This window comes from Labeo rohita, chromosome 23 (genome assembly GCF_022985175.1).
Source record: "Labeo rohita strain BAU-BD-2019 chromosome 23, IGBB_LRoh.1.0, whole genome shotgun sequence".
Classification (NCBI taxonomy): domain Eukaryota; kingdom Metazoa; phylum Chordata; class Actinopteri; order Cypriniformes; family Cyprinidae; genus Labeo; species Labeo rohita.
In genome coordinates this window covers 4,273,923-4,291,611 of record NC_066891.1, presented here as the reverse complement: position 1 = coordinate 4,291,611, position 17,689 = coordinate 4,273,923, and the positions used below count along the sequence as shown (strand labels likewise).

Sequence of the window (17,689 nt, the reverse complement as noted above, 5' to 3'; positions counted from 1 at the left end):
TGTCATTATTTACTCATCCTCATGTCATCCAAACCCGTAAGACCTTTGTTCATTTTCGGAATGCAAATCAAAAAGAGAAGTTCACTTCCAGAACAAAAAAATTACAGATAACTTATTCACGCCCTTGTTATCCAAGATGTTCATGTCTTTCTTTCTTCAGCTGATAAGAAATTGTTTCTTGAGGAAAACATTTCAGGAATTTTCTCCAAATAGTGGACCTCAATGGTGCCCCCAAATTTGAACTACCAAAATGCAGTTTAAATGCAGCTTCAAATGGCTCTAAATGATCCCAGCCAAGGAAAAAGTGTCTTATCTAGCAAAACGATCGGTCATTTTCGAAACAAATTGACAGTTTATATACTTTTTAACCTCAAATGCTTGTATTGTCTTGTCTCTGTGATGCACATGCGTAGTCTGTAATCCGTGTCAATACAATTAGGGTATGTCGAAAAACTCCTGTCTCATTTTCTTCTTCAACAAGTTCACACAGACTTAGAGAAGCTGAACGACTGAGGTTAAAAAGTATATAAATTGTCAGTTTCTTTCAAAAATGACAAATCGTTTTGCTAGATAAGATCTTCCTCGGCTGGGATTGTTTAGAGCCATTCATGACAGTATAAACTGCATTTTGAAGTTTAAACTTTTAAATTAAAATAATTAAAATATTTTATTTTGTGTTCCATTGAAGTCCATTATATGGAGATAATACCTGTATTTTTCCCCTCAAGAAACATAATTTCTTATCGACTGAAGAAAGAAAGACATGAATATCTTGGATGACAAGAGGGTGAGTAAATTTTTGTTCTAAAAGTGAACTTCTCCTTTAAGCTATTTTTGATGAAATCTGAGAGCTTTCTAACCATAGCACAGAAATGTAGTAAGGCACAGAAATGTAGTAAGGTAAGGTGACCATACCTCCTCTTTTCCCCAGACATGTCCTCTTTTTGGACCTAACAAAATGCGTCCGGCCGGGATTTCTAAATCGCCCAAACTGTCCAGGATTTGGCTTTTGCTTTCTACAGTCGCCATTCATTCGCCAAGATCATGTTAGATGTAGGGTTGCCAAATCTGATTTTTTTTTTTCCATGGAATTGATTCTAAACTGTTGTGGTGAGTTGACTTTCTCCCGGCCGTGGGTCAAAGGTTTGAAATATTGCATAAATTACATTTGATTGAAATGAAATTAAAACATTTGTGGTAAGGTTTGTGAAGGATAGCCACTGTGGTAGGAAGGCTTTTAGCTGTTTATGTTCAATCTGCATAATGGTGACTGTAAAATATGTAGGCCGTTTCTCAAACGGAAGGCTGCATCCTCCGTAGGTCGCATTTGCAGGTTGCATACATCACCAGTCTGGTTTATTTCAATTAACTGAGCATTACATTCGCAAGTCATAAGCATATTACATCAATTTATGCTTCACTAAGAATAATAGGTCACATTTATAACTGTTAATATTATAAAATAAGATCTTCTTTATGACGTATGCAGCCTTCAAATGCGACCTCCAGAGGATGCAGCCTTCCGGCCGTAGTTTAGTTATGGAAATGACATATTTTGAGTTTTAATATGGTCATGCATCCTGCCACCCCCCACCCGTCCTCTTATTTGAACACTAAAATATGGTCAAATATTGTTAAAATAGTCCATATGACATCAGGGGTTCAGCCATAATGTTATGAAGATGAGAACATGCAAAAAAACTAAAATAATGACTCAACAATTCTTCTCTTCCCTGTCACTGTCCACCACCTTTCACGACAGTATAACAATGTAGACCATGTAGAAGCTCTTGGATTTGATTAAAATATCTTCATTTGTGTTCTGAAGATGAACAAAGGTCTTATGGGTTTTTAACAATATGAAGTAACAGAATTTTCATTTTTGGGTGAACTATCACTTTAAGTTGCAGAGGTATGTCTAAAAACAGATGGAAACTCCTGTGAATGTTGGAAAGTGCACTGATGGATCACTCTTTGGATCCTCTGCTCTGGCAGATGATATCGAATGGCTCAGGAGAGCGGACCAAACTGACAATCCCATTCATGTTTGGAGACTTTGCACCAGGCGGCCAGGAGAAACGAATCCGCTGTAAGAGAGAAGTGATGAAGAGGAAAAGCTCCGTCTTAGCTAGACTCTCACCGAGACACACCCTCGGACCTGATAAATGGAAATAAACAAAAGTGGTTTCAACCTAGTGTTCGCTCTTGGTCTACTGAAGTCATAGTCACAGGTGACTCACCCAAGGAGAAAGGGAGGAAAGACTCTGGCTTGAAGAAATGTCCATTATCATCTAAGAAATTCTCTGGGTTAAAAGTGTCTGGGTATTTCCAGTGCTTCTTGTCAGTTAAAATTGCTGTTAAGTTGGCAAATATTGTAGTGCCCTAGAACGACAACATTTGTTATCAAAACAATTAAGAAATCAATCAAGAAACACAACACAGCCCCGCTCCATTCATTACCTTGGGAATGTCGTATCCTCGTAGTTTTGCTGGCTGAGTCGTTTCATGAAAGGTTCCAGAGGGTGCGATGTTGGCACAGCGCTGAAACTCATGAACAGTGGCGTACGTGTACGGTAGTTTATCACGGTCATCCATACTGGGCAAGCGGTCGTAACCCAGCACCTGAACAATCTCCTCATGGCATCGCTCTGTAATAAAACAAAAGCTGATGAGTAAAGGTTTTAGTATAAGTAAGCCACTGGATGTTTGACACACTGTGATGCTTTCAAAACCTTGCACTTATAGCTCAACCAATGGTGTGTTTGGGATATGCATTTGCATTTACAGATTTTGTAATTTATTCTAACTAAATAGTTTAGTTCCACAAATCTTGCATGCTACCGCTATGCGACAATAGTTGTGGTAAATGAAGAGAGAATATTATATTACAGAAACCTTCAAAGCAAAAAAAGACCAACAGGAGAGCCATAAACTGGCAACTGTTAATATATGCATTTTAAGACACGTCACTCCAGGTTTGACGACAATGAGACTAAATGTCATTGGTTGTGCGTCTAAAAATCAATAGGTACATGAATATGCGGAAATACTGTACATATTAGATTTGAAAGCTGTAGAGAAGGGTGATGTTCAGCAAATAACGGATCAAACGTGGTCTGTTCCTCAAACAAAGCTATTATATTTGATAGAAGACGTAATTCTCACTTTTAGGTGAACTAACCCTTGAACTGTATGCAAAAGAATAGGGCTGGGCAAAAAAATCGATTTTTCGATATATCGTTTTTTAAAATGTAGTCGATTCAAAATCGATTCTCAATGGACACGTATTGATTTTTCGATATTTATTTACACAAGCATTAAACATAAGATTTACGCTAATCTTATTACTAGTCTAATCCACTCGGTGTCATCCCCTTATTTACCTTGCGCTATGTTACAGTGGAGAGTCCGTTATTCATTCATTTCATTCATAAAATGGCGGATTCAGGTGCGTTCCCGATACCAACCACACCTTCAAATAAAAAGTCAGAGGTATGGAAGCATTTCACATTGCGCAAGAAAGATAAAGTTACATTGGACAAGAACACAGCTATATGCCTGATTTGTAACTCTGAGGTGAAATGCTGTAGTAATACTACAAATCTGCGGAGCCATTTGACAAGACATCACCCAGACGTGCAGATTCTAGCACCCCCGCAGCCTAACAGACAACCGAAGATTTATTATTTTATAAATGTAGGATTTGTATTAAATCTATATTCATTCATATTGTCAAATCAAGAATTGAAATCGAAATTGAATCGAGAATCGAAATTGAATCGAATCGAATTAAGAACTTGAAAATCGAAATCGAATCGGAACATCTGAATCAATACCCAGCCCTACAAAAGAACCTTAACAACTTAACTACACTACCAGTCAAAAGTTTCTGAACAGTAAAATTTTTTAAAGAATTCTCTTCTGCTCACCAAGCCTGCATTCATTTGATTCAAAATACAGCAAAAGCAGTAATTTTGTGAAATATTTGTACTATTTAAAAAAAAAAAAAAATGCTTTCTATTTGAATATATTTTAAAATGCAGTTTTTTCCTGTGATTAAAGCTACATTATTATCATCATTACTCCAGTCTTGAGTGTCACATGATCCAATAATCAATCATTTTTTATTACTATTATTATCAATTTTTAAAACAGTTTAATACTTTTTTTTTTTCTGGAGACTTCGATGAATAGAAAGATCCAAAGATTAGCGTTGATGTGAAATAAAAAGCTTTTGTAACATTATACAATATACCATTTAAATGCTTAGAGTCGGCATCATTTTTTTTTTTTTTTTGTAAAGAAATTATAGAAATGAATGCTTTTGTTTAGCAAGGATGCGTTAAATTGATCAAAAGTGATGATAAAGACATTTATAATGTTACAAAAGATTTCTATTTCAGATAAATGCTGTTCTTAACTTTTCAAAGAAACCTGAATAAAATCTACTCAGCTGTTGTTAACATAATAATAATAATGAATTCACAGGAATAAATCACAGGATTTGAAATCACAGGAATAAATTGCATTTTTAAATATCTTCAGATAGAAAACAGTTATTTTAAATAGTGTGAATATTTTTAAAAAACATTAAAAATCTTACTTTTCAAAAACTTTTGACAGATAATGCACATTTACACACTTGGTAGTAGTTTCTATCCAAAGCAGCTTACAGAACATGTAAGATATTCATTAGCAGTTCATGCAAACCTAAGTAATCAATTCAGTCAACTTGGCATTTCCTAGCACCATGATCTACTGTTTGACCTACAGTACCTTGTACATGTGGGTTTTGAGTCAAATAGATGAGCCCCCATCTGATGGTGGTTGCTGTAGTGTCGGTTCCAGCCAGGAAAAGGTCAGATACTGACAATACCATGTTATCCTCATGAAACGTAGAGTCCTCGTTAGACTTTTGCTGCTCCAAGGAAAAAAAAATATATATATGGTGATTTCACCTTGCAAAATACTATTGGTCCTGAAACAATTCCAAGTCAACCAATCAGGGATAAATCTGGGAATGGTGCTACCACCAACTACCATCAAAGAGTGGATCATACAAATTTTAGAGTGGTTTTCATGATGATCTCACTTTCTCAATCTCTAGCAGGTAGGCATCAATGAAGTCTCGTGGACTGTCTGGATCCAGAGTCTCTCTGTGCGTTTTGACTGCATCCCTGATGAAAGCTTTCAACTCTTCTGCGTTCTGATAAATTTTCTGGTGTGGGCCTGGGAAATGTTTGATGATGGGAAGCAAGTTAAACACCTGGAAAAGAAAAAAGCTCCATATAACAGTCTGCATCAACTGAAATTCCACCTTCAACCAGCTCCAGAACACCTGCCTAGATTCTTATAAAAAACTTTAGTTTTCAAGCAAGTTTAAAAGTTTGCGTTAAACTCTTTAGGAAGGTGGACCTCCCGAAGCAGGACTGGACATCCCTGGCCAAGTAATTGCCTACAGCCTTATTTGTGAAGTTTAGTCGAGTTTAACTCAATGTGTTGACAACCTGTGGGAATGCAGACTGTGAACACGATCAACCTCCTAATCCACATATTACTATATTAACAAGTTATTCATACCTGTCCAATAAATGACCCTGCCTGAATCATGTTCTCCTTTATGATTTCCAGAAGGTATGCGAAGCGCTTGTTATCATAGTCGAAACGATCCCCAAACACGATAGAGCAGATAATGTTGGATACGGCATTCTGTATTGCATGTTGGGGGTCAAAAGGCTTGCCTTCAACAAAGAAAACCATGTGTTAGTCTAGCAAACATGGTATTAATACTAATTTTGCCAAGTAAATGAATTTAAATTGACATTACAGCTAGACAAACAGAGACTAAACTTCTCAATAACCTTCCAATTTGAGCATTTCAGGAACCAGATAACTGCTTTCTTCTGTCACACGTTCTTCCACAGACTTCTTCCCCAGGCCAAAGTTCCTGAGTGTGTGCAGAGCAAACCGTCTCTGCTGCCTCCAGGAGTGACCATATGTGGCCATTACGATACCTTATAGTGAGAGAACAGACATATAGAGGTAAAAGGATATACACAGACAAGTTGAACAAAAACAGACTTAAACTTAAACAGATGCATAACCCTAAACATCTACCAAGTTGACCTTGGTCATTGGTTGGCAAAATCTCAGATTTAGCAGACAGCTTGAGTCCCAAATTCAAACATCAAGATCAAAACTTCAACTTCACTGTCTGGTTGCTCAAATAATCAAGACCATCTTCAACCAGACACCAAAAACCACGCATGTAGCTGCTTTTAGTTTTACATTCCAGCATAGTCTGTCGTAATATCTACTTGATAATGAAGAACATTTAGTTACAGCATCTATGAACAATCTTGCAATTAATTTGCAGTTACTATTTGATTGAATTTGGATGTACTAATACACCCTACAAAATCAATTAATTTTCAGCACTATGTATTACTGACCATATCCTTCAGTGACCCACATGAGAACTGGTAAAGCTGGCCTTCCTGAAAAAGATGAAGCATTTTGAACCATGGCTTCCTTCGCAAGTTCGATTGTATTGAGTATCATCGCTGGCTTCCTTCCTAGGTACACAGTGGTCATCTCTCCATATTCAGATAACTGCTCAGAGAAGATATGACAATACTTCATCAGGACTAAAAGTGACTTAGAAAATGGGTCTCATTCACTAATAAACTGCGTGGATTACGCACAGGAAAACTTCTCAAGAAAACTGTCATGCTAATTCACATGTTCATACGTATATGAATTTGTAATGAACATGATTTTGATGTTAATGAATTTGGAGTATTCTAAAGTCTAAATGAGCGGCCACGTGCACGAGGTTAGTCATTTGCATAAATCACGCCCAAACCATCTCCATATAGAGACAGAGCAACACGCCTCATAATCTGAAAACCACGCCCACGGGAAAACAATCCAACGCTCTCCACTGACTTTCTATTGCGGAAAGCCGCCTCCTTGTCATTTCTGACTTGTAACAAAAAACAGAACAATGCCTAAAAGCTGCTATGTGACAAGGTGTAAAGTAAACAACCTGAAAAAAAACCCAGAACCACGTTTTTATAAACTGTCGACCCAAAAAGGACACAAGGACACAAATGTAGAGCACAACTGTCATATTACTCAAAGAACTACACTGGAGGGAAACTTAATAGCGACAGAAAACAATCATTATTTTTAACCACATCAAAGGATTATTTCACCACCCTATGTAAACCTGAGAGGAGAAGATATATGGAGAAACCAAATTTTATTGGTTTATGTCAGCGCTCCTTTTCCTTATCCGTCCTTGTTGGAGAAATGATCCAACTGAATGGCCCAACGTGAAATACCCTGACATCTACAACTATTTGCGTCGTTAAACGCTCGTTTCTTGGGTCGACAGCTTATAAAAACATAGTTCTGGGTTTTTTAGCTTGTTTACTTCACACCTTGTCATGTAGCAGCTTTTTGGATTGGATTATTGTTCTGAGGCCTATTTTTTTTTTATTATAAGTTAGAAATGGCAAACATACAAAATGAAGTTTCAACTTTAATAATAACTCAAAGTCAAAAATATTTTTGGTTTTTATAATTTTATCATAAAAGTTTAAATAATGTCTACTTTTTAATTTTTGAGGCCTATTTTTCAAAAATCCTAGGAACATATCATCCGTATCATGAAGTGCTATAATTTCACATTTCAAAATATTACGTTTTAGATCCGAGGCACAGGAAAATTGCTCAAACAATTCCAGAGCATTTGGTAACTGAATTTTGTCCTCAAAAAAAGCTAGTGTCATCTGCAAGCTGCACAATTTTGACCTCCCTGTCAAATATTGAAATTCCTTTCAAATTTTTATCTTGGGTAATTCTTAAACAAAATAACTCTGTGGCTAAAAGAAATAAAAAATGGGGAGACTGGACAGCCTTGTCTGACTCCACGATATGTTAAACCTCTTAGAAGTGTCAAAATTAACAATTACTGCGATGTTAATATCCTTATAAAACATGGTTACAGTATCTATAAATGCTTTACCAAATCCAAACAGTTCTAGTGTACGAAAAAGTAATTTGTGTTCTGTGGAGTTGAAATCTTTATGAAAGTCAAGGAAGAGTATGAGACCATCTGAATGAATTCAATCTTCCAGAACTAATCTTATGTTGTTAGAAATATGACGGCCTTTCATAAAACCAGATTGAAATTCTGAAATAATGCTGTCTAAACCATAACTTCATCGCATATACAGAGGCTAATACTTGATAGTCTAATCCTTATCTGATTTTGGTATAAGAGAGATGACTCCCTGCTCTATAAGGACTTTGCACAGATGCTTTCCTACAGCCTTTCGTCACAGTCGTCAAACTGGCTGCGGTTTGCAGACGCGCTCTCACTTATGTAATGTTTCATTCCGGTACCGAAAGAAACATATGAAAAAATAACTGCTACTATCACAAAATTGCGAATTTATATCGCGACCTGTCAGATGTAAAGTCGCAATTATCTATAAGACGTTTTATTATGTATTAGTAACAAACAATGTTTAGTGAATCGTGATTTGTTCTTAAAATCGTTTCTACGCACATTTCCGCGCACAAATCACTAGTGAATGAGGTCAACATAGCGTACACAATTCACAGAGTAAGCTGAACATAAGACTTCCACAAAAACAAATCCTCGGTATTAAAAAAAAATAAAAACCACTCACCGATCTTATAAACTTCATTGGGTTCTTCAAAAAATGTGGTATGGTTCCCACAAACGGCAGCGGTGTGGGACCAGGTGGAGTTTGACCTCTATAGGAATTAATCCTAAAGATCTCAAACAAAACTACAAGAATAAAGCCCAGAGACAGAGCTAGACTTACAGAGGCCAGATCTAACTTCATGAGACTCATCCACATGATGACAGATTCTTTTCAAGACAAACACGAGCAGCAGAGTGACCGTGAACATTATAAACACAGAGCAATAGGGGGAGGAGACAGTGGCAGTGGGAGGTTGACGTGCTGGTTCATGTTTTGTATAGATATGCTAGTTATTACTGATAAGGTTGCAAGGTTCTAAATATTCCCTAAATAGGGCTCTCAAATCTCCCGTGAGACACCATAACTTGTCCCGCTATACAGCCAAACCAAAAACTAGACAACTGGATATAATTTTCGATATTTTTTTTTGACTAGTGCAGGACAATATTTCATTTTTGTAAGTGAGGATAGCAAAATAAAGTAAACGATAACATATTAAACCCCAAAATTCTTCATACACAGTAAAACTAATAACATTTGGGACCAAAAATTATTCTCACCATGTTTTGCTTAAGTGTTTTTTTCTTTAGCTGCTAATTCGACCTTTTTACACCACAGGCTTAACAAAATTAACCATTGCTTGGTAACTGGGTCAACAAAGTATTGATAGTTGTGTAAATATGTCATACTAACAGTTGTCTGAACTTCCATTACATACCGTTCTATCAAAGTTCTCTGACATTATCAAGATAAATACGTTGTCATATTTTTCTAATAAACTATAGCGAATAAACTGTGATGATGTAAGAAATGTGGAAGGTGTTTGAGTAAATATTGGTGATGGACTGAGGCGCAGGTATCCACCGTATTTTTCCCATAAGACTGGGTGCAGCCATTTGTACATTTTTTGTGTCTGGCTTCCGGTCTCATCCACTTCCAGCTTTTTTTAGCTGCACAAAAAGCTCGTTTTGCTGCTTAATATTGCAAACTAGTGTGTCTTACTATATTATTTTAATGTATTATCTTAATTATGAACACACCGGTTTGTAGTGCAAACTATTTTATCGTTTACTGCACTTTAATATTCTTCTGGTTATTTTCCTATGGCGGATTATGAACCGGACGTCTAACACATTACCAGAAAACGGCTTACTTCCGCATTGAAAAATAAGGTGGATACAGAAGGAAGTTTTATGCTGAGTTCATAGCTATCTCGAGTTAAATGCCACCTACCAGCCAATCAGAAATTAGAATTTGTTGTTTCCAGGTACATTACGTGTTCCCGCCGCAAGCACGTTTGTTACTAGGCAACATAGATGCGCGCACACACGAAGTGGCAGTTGGAAAAGTTAAGTTCCGATAAATTCGGTAGGTAACCCCTTCATATTTATTTATTTATTTATTTGTGTAGCGTTTAGTTTTATGATTCCTGGACGAAATCGCTTGCTTATGACCAAAGAATGTGAGAGTTGATTTTGGCGAATATAGCCAAATTCTTGCAAAAATGATTATAAACGCAGTCTAAAACTTCTGCAGTCCTGCTGTATGTGTACAATATGTACATTAAGCACTGCTGTTCAGTTAGATCATTTGGTGTCAAATTTCTTTTTCTTTCTGAGGTATTTGTATTTTTGAAATATATCCTCATTCTTTAACGCGGAAGTAAGTGTATGGGTGAGACTTACGGTTCATTAGCCGCTATTGGGAAATAACTAGAATAATAACAATGTGCAGTAAACCGTAAAACTGTTTGCACTACAAACCAGTGTGATCATAATTAAGATAATACATTCAAATAATATGGTAAAACACACCAATTTGCAATAACAAGCAGCAAAGCTGCTTTGTATGCTAAAAATAGCTGGATTCAGATGAGATTGGAAGCCAGACCCATGACATTTACAAATGGCTGTGACCACTCTTACAGGAACTATTTATTTTGATTAACAATTTTTAAACATGCACACAAATGGTGTGTTGCATCACAATGTGAATATGAGCAATAAATGCAAGATATAAATCTGGTTTACACCAATATAAGCCTGATTGTTGTAATGCAAGCAGTCACATGAGAGACTGCATGAAGAGAGGAAAAACCTTTAGTTGGTTATAGCGATATTACAGCAGATTCTACACTTAACAAATGGGTACAGTATTTATAACCATAACTATTAAACTAGAATGTATTTCTTTCAGGGCTAAAACTATTAACATTAAGTTACAGAAGTATGTCTAAAAACAGATGGAAACTCGTGTACATGTTGGAAAGTGTACTAATCACTCTTTGGATCCTCTGCTGTGGCAGATGATGTCGAATGGCTCAGGAGAGCGGACCAAACTGACAATTCCATTCATGTCTGGCCACTGCATACCAGGTGGCCAGGAGAAACGAATCCGCTGTAAGAGAGAAGTTGTGAAGAGGAATAGCTCCATCTTAGCTAGGGTTTCACCAAGACAGACCCTCGGACCTGATAAATGGAAATAAAACACAATTTTATCAACCTAGTGTTCGCTTTTGGTCTACTGAAGTCATAGTCACAGGTGACTCACCCAAGGAAAAAGGAAGGAAAGATTCTGGCTTGAAGAAATGTCCATTGTCATCTAAGAAATTCTCTGGGTTAAAAGTGTCTGGGTACTTCCATTGCTCCTTGTCAGTTAAAATTGCTGTTAAGTTAGCAAATATCGTGGTTCCCTAGAACGACAACATTTGTTATCAAAACAATTAAGAAATCAATCAAGAAACCCAACACAGCCCCGCTCCATTCATTACCTTGGGAATGTCGTATCCTCGTAGTTTTGTGGGCTGAGTCGTTTCATGAAACACACCAGAGGGTACAATGTTGGCACAGCGCTGAAACTCATTAACAGTGGCGTATGTGTATGGCAGTTTGTCACGGTCATCCATGCTGGGCAAGCGGTCGTAACCCAGCACCCGAACAATCTCCTCATGACATCTCTCTGTAATGAAACAAGAGCGGATGAGTAGAGGTTTGCCAATGTTAGAATACTAGTACAAGTAAGCTACTAGAAAAACCTTTCAAACCTTGCTCATTTAGTTCAACCAATGGTGCCTGAGATCTATTTGGTACAATTGCAATTTGTATCAATTTGCATTACTGGCACAATGCTCTACTGTTTGAGCTAAAAGTACCTTGTACATGCGGGTTTTGAGTCAGGTAGATGATCCCCCATCTGATGGTGGTCGCTGTGGTGTCGGTTCCAGCCAGGAAAAGGTCAGATACTGACATAACCAAGTTATCCTCATGAAATGTAGAGTCCTCGTTGGACTTTTGCTACTCCAAGGAAAACAGAAAGCATTCCAGTTTATCCAAGCATTTTTAGTTTCCTACCAGCTTACCGTGATTTCACCCCTTAGGATATTGTTAGCCCTAAAACAAAATTCCTATCAACCACTCAGGGTTAGGACTGGGAATGTAATTCCCACTAACCACCATCAAAGAGAGTGGATAACACAGTTTCTAGAGTGGTTGTTTATGATGATCTCACTTTCTCGATCTCTAGCAAGTAGGCATCAATGAAGTCCCGTGGACTGTCTGGATCCAGAGTCTCTCTGTGCGTTTTGACTGCATCCCTGAAGAAAGCTTTCAATTCTACGGCATTCTGATAGATTTTCTGATGTGGCCCTGGGAAATGTTTGATGATGGGAAGCAAGTTAAACACCTGGAAAAGAAAAAGGCTATATATATATATATATATATATATATATATATATAACTATTCTACATCAAATATTCCAGTCCTGCTACTGGAGGACCTACAGTTTTATGTTTCAAAACACCTGCTTAGTTTCTAACAATCCTAAAGACCTTGATTTTTTTTTTTTTTCAAATGAGGAAAGAAGAGTTTGAGCTACACTCCTCAAGGAAGTTGGACCTCCAGAAGCAGGATTAGACATCCCCAGTCAAGTAGTTTCTATTGTTGCCTATAGCTTTATTGAACCATCACATAATCCTTGATGGTTTTAACAGGCAAATACAAGAACAGTTGAGAGAAGTTGAGGACCTGACCTAGCACAGTTGACCCCTGATAAGGTTTAGTTGAGTTTAACAATGCAGTGCATTGACAACCTTCAGGAATGCACACAATGAAGCAAGATCCACCTCTTGATCCAGTTGGATACTAGGGTAGTCGTAAGTTAAAAACAATTAGTACCTGTTCATACCTGTCCGACAAGTGACCCTGACTGAATTATGTTCTCCTTTAAGATTTCCAGAAGGTATGCGAAGCACTTGTCATCTTAGTCAAAACGATCCCCAAACATGATGGAACAGATAATGTTGGAAGCAGCATTCTGTATTGCATGCTGGGGGTCGAAAGGCTTGCCTTCAACAAAGAAAACCATGTGTTAGTCTTTGGCAAGCACTGTTTAAATACTTGAAAGAGAATCTTGTCAAGTAAATGAATTTAAATAGAACAGATAAATATTGAGCCTAAATACTGAGGCTTGGTAACACAACAGTTGGTACCACCAAGCAATTAATTCAGCATTAGGGTGACCACCTGGAAACAGATCTGTTGCGGGACAGTATATGTGGGACACGTGTGAGACAAATACATTTACTACTGTTATGCTATGTAAATACTGATTTACATTCATTGTCTTGTGCTGATTTGTGTTTCTAAACGTGGATATGCAAGCATGAGAAATCGCATCCGCTTTGTGCGAGTGAAGAGAATCCACCTGCGAGAGAAGGGGTTTGTTCTTGTGGATTTGGATGCACCCCCGCAATTACAATAATGCCTTCTGGACATGTGACATTAAAATAACACCATAGAAACCGCCTCAAACAAACTATTAAAATAAGAAGTCACATTTAAAAGCTGCATCGATTTTTTTTTTTAATTGGTTAAAATAGTTTTTTTGTGTGAGCTTGACCATTTCCGTCGGTGCTGCTAAATCACTTGAAGTCCTTTGCGTGGAAACTACGTTGCAAAAATAAAAAATAAAAAGCTTTCTTAAAAAGGCAAAAGAATGCATGCACGTTTTTTTAAAATGATCATTAAAAATGCTGAAAATGCGGGACATTTTCTCAGTATGCGAGATACGGGACAAGGGGTAAAAATGCTGTGGGTCAGCATACTTGCGTTTAAGAGTCTACAGCATCTCTAAACATTGAAAGCATTCAAACAGAGACTAAAATTCTCAACCTTCCAATTTGAGCATTTCAGGAACCAGGTAACTGCTTTCCTCTGTCACACGTTCCTCCAAAGACTTCTTCCCCAGGCCAAAGTTCCTGAGCGTGTGCAGAGCAAACCGTCTCTGCTGCCTCCAGGAGTGACCATATGTGGCCATTACGATACCTTATAGTGAGAGAATAGACCTTTAAAAGGATAGACAAAGACAAGTAGAACAAAGACAGACAACTTCAATGGATGCATAGCCCTAAACATCTTGACCAAGACAGTTGACTTCGGCATCATAATAACTAGTCCAAGAGTTCAAGATCTATCTACAAAAATAATGCAAGAAGCTGGTTAAGCTTCATTTTCCAGCAAGGTTTCTACTGCAAAGCCATAGTATGAACTTCATAATGGAGAGCCAATGGTAACGACATCTGCCAACAATGTTGCAATTCGCTTTGTCAGTTTTCTATTTAAAGGTGCAGTATGTAATGTTGGCAGCTAGTGGTTAAAATGGGTACTACAGTCCAAATTCAAAACATTGTTTCTCCCATCCCCCCTCCTCAGACTCAATGCGCATGCGGGTTGCCAGATTGAGGACATGAGTGCAACTTACAATGGAAGCCTTAAGCCCAAAGTGTACTTCGTTTTTGCACATGTACACTAGCGTCAACATGTGCTCAGAAAAGCTTCATTCATATCCAGTGTCTGCTTTGTTTTTCCCCCTAAGTTGTGACTGATAACAAATATTTTTGAACTCTTTTAAACCAAAGCTAGGCTGTCTCGTACCCCCTCGCTTACAAGTAGGGCTTGCCCTTGACTAAAGATTTTTCTGGTCGACTAGTAGTTGTTTATTTTAAGTATTAGTCGACTAATCACATGTTTATTAATAAACCATTTAAATTATAATAATGAGACTTTAATTGCTTACAAAGCGCTCAAGCGTGCACATAAAGCTTGCCACAGCACACCGGCAGAAGTAATGATTATGAATGTGTCAGAGAAAAACTGTAAAGAGGCTGCATTAACTAAACTTGATTAAATAGTCCTTTTTTGTTTTCGGCTTAAGAGATGAAGTCTGTGACACTAACTCGTCATCTACGTAGTAGCGATGCACCTGTATGCATATTTCATTAGGATTACATAATCTGTGAATATTTGTTTTCCATTTAAATTGGTGGTCAAATTTCGCTCTCTATAGATATATTTTTTTCTTGACACGCTCAAGTTCAGAGAACGAAACTTCAGAAAGTATCCATTTTGCTTTCATTATTTTACAAAAGCACAATGTTGTTGTTGTTATTGCAAGTGCACACAAATAGGTGTAGTCTTTACAGATTTGAAAGATGTATTTCTCTTATATGTATGACCAAAAATGACGGAGTATTTTAAGAGCAAGTGACCGGCACTTCACTTCAATAGTGCATTTTTCGGTGACCATGTAAAGTTGCTTCTACTTACATATTTCAGATAATAAGCCACATTTGACATTGATAAATGATAGGTGAGCGTTTGGATGTCCTGCCCAATGTATTGTATTACCACATAAACCAGCGGTTAATGATCTGTCTGTCACTTCCTGTGGATTTGTTTTCCTTAGACTAAGCAAGTAATAAAATTTTGGTTGAGCAAGCTTATTCTCGTTGACTAACGGTTAGTCGACTATTAGGTGGCACCCCTACTTACAAGCGTTAGTCAATGTGAGCATCTGTATTTGTTGCACTCTCCTCTATATTATTGTTGTTGTTCTGTCTCTTTAGTTTCATTTTCTACTGTAAAACAACGGCCCGGGATGTTGTTGCCACCTTGTGGAACAACTGATTACTGCAAAATAACTTCAATGCGCATGTGTGACCAGTGCATACAAAGTACACAGAGGTTACAAAAATCGGGTGGTGCACGTACTGTTCTGATGACAAAATTCGCATCAAGTGTGCTGTACGCTGACCAGTAAAAAATGAAGTATACTTTGGGCTTTACACTGTAAGCCTATACAAACTGATTTATGCACATTCAGATATGCCATATAATGTTTTAGATAGATGCTAAGGCTTTTTAGGTCAGATAGAATCATTTGCTGGCTTCCATGGTTTCTGTGTTTTCCACCAACTGGCAACCCAGTGTTGAAATACTATTGGTACACTGGTGGAATTACACAGATCTGAACAATATCAGACATTCTGACAGGGAATGCACATTTTAAATTAAAATAACTGGCTGCAGCGTTGTTGTTGTTTTTTTTTTTCTTTTTTGGAGAAACAATGTGACCTTAGCATACTTCCTAAACATCCGCTAACATGTTACTTTTATGCTTTAGTAAAGTCAAAACATTACATATAGCACCTTTAAAGTTGTACTGACCATATCCTTCAGTGATCCAAATTAGAAGTGGTAAAGCTGGCCTTCCTGAAAAAGATGAAGCATTTTGGACCAGGGCTTCCTTCATGACATGAATTGTATTGAGGAGTATCGCTGGCTTTCTTCCAAGATATACAGTGGTCATCTCTCCATATTGAGATATCTGCTCGGAGAAGATATCACAGCACTTCAACACAACTACAGTGGCATAGACATTGTCTCACCAGTGCATGAAGTCAACATAGCATGCACAGAGTAATGTGAACACAAAAACAAAGCCTCTGCACTCAAAACAAACACTCACCGATCTTATGAATCCCATGGGGTTCTTTAAAAAATACGGTATGGTTCCCACAAAAGGCAGCGGTCTGGGACCAGGCGGAGTTTGACCTCTGTAGGAATTAATCCTGAAGATTTCAAACACAACTATAAAAATGAAAAACAGAAACAGAGCCAGGCCTACAGAGGCCAGATCTAACTTAAGGAGAGTCGTCCACATGACAGATACTTTTCAAGACAAACACAAGAGCAGCAGACAACAGTGAGCATTATAAAGACAGAGCAATAGGGGGAGGAGACAGTGAGAGTGGGAGTTTCATGTTTCAGTATAGCTATGCTAGTTATTACTGCTAAGGCTGCAAGGTTTCAAACATTCATACATTATACTTCTGTACAACACTCATGTCTATGTATAAAACACACTGGATCGAAGCATAGTGCACTCACTACAAAGAGCAACAAACATGTGGCAGATGACAAGTAGTGCAAATAAATGACTGACTAGGTCAAAGCTGTCAATGATAATGTTCATTGCTGACACAATCTCAGCCCAGCCAATGGAATTTATACACCCTAATCTTGTCTTTATTAATAAGACTATGCAAGAGGTGTGGAAAGGGATGTAAAGGTAACAGCGAAATGACAGCAAAGGTAAGGCACTGAGTTCAGTTTGAAAAGCATTTAAAAAGATATATAAAAGGCAATGCGCAAGCATGTTGGTTCGCTTTTTCTTAATTTTTTTTTCTGCTCTTTTTTTTGTCTGTTTTCTTGGTTTGCTGTAGGGAAGTTTTTTTGGCAATACATAATTATCTTATTAGGTTATGTTTGATTTTTCCTATCTAAAGCCTTTGACTCTATGCAAGCAAAATAAATAAAAGAATAGAGCTAATAAAAATAAAGTGAATACATTTTAAATCCTTATTTCACACAAAATAAAAACACTTTTGGGACCCCTCCAAAAATAATGGCATTAAAATATTTGACATTTCATCTCACAAATCAATGTGATGATACACAGAGATAAAAGGAAAATAAAACATTAAAACATTTTTAAAAGGTTTCCAAATAAGTTAGTCTCTTTTGTTTTCTCTATAAGGTCCTTGGGCATTGGTTTACAAAGTAAAGTGTCTTCATTTCTTCTGCTGACCGTAATGTTGATTTGCCACCAC

The 17,689-nt window shown here is 37.3% G+C and overlaps 1 protein-coding gene and 1 pseudogene across 1 annotated transcript; both read right to left on the bottom strand.

Moving 5' to 3' along the window:
* Window positions 1-1,054: 1,054 nt before the first annotated feature.
* On the bottom strand, window positions 1,055-9,678 carry LOC127155046 (cytochrome P450 2B4-like). The gene is made up of 9 exons (XM_051096999.1): window positions 8,703-9,678; window positions 6,453-6,612; window positions 5,862-6,014; window positions 5,581-5,741; window positions 5,093-5,266; window positions 4,777-4,918; window positions 2,461-2,648; window positions 2,241-2,382; window positions 1,055-2,158 (listed from the first exon to the last, which is right to left on the bottom strand). The coding sequence occupies exons 1-9, from the start codon at window positions 8,895-8,897 to the stop codon at window positions 1,968-1,970; spliced, it is 1,506 nt and encodes a 501-aa protein (XP_050952956.1). The 5' UTR covers window positions 8,898-9,678; the 3' UTR covers window positions 1,055-1,967.
* An 860-nt stretch (window positions 9,679-10,538) lies between these two features.
* On the bottom strand, window positions 10,539-17,219 carry LOC127155049 (cytochrome P450 2B12-like; annotated as a pseudogene).
* Window positions 17,220-17,689: the final 470 nt, after the last annotated feature.

What these genes read in the sequence shown, in the direction of transcription:
- LOC127155046 (XM_051096999.1), bottom strand. Translation starts at nt 8,897, where the DNA reads ATGTGGATGAGTCTCATGAAGTTAGATCTGGCCTCTGTAAGTCTAGCT. An exon ending in GTGGGTCACTGAAGGATATG is followed by an intron (nt 6,015 to 6,452) that starts GTCAGTAATACA and finishes TCTCACTATAAG; the next exon opens with GTATCGTAATGGCCACATAT. An exon ending in TCAAAACCCACATGTACAAG is followed by an intron (nt 2,649 to 4,776) that starts GTACTGTAGGTC and finishes GTTTTATTACAG; the next exon opens with AGCGATGCCATGAGGAGATT.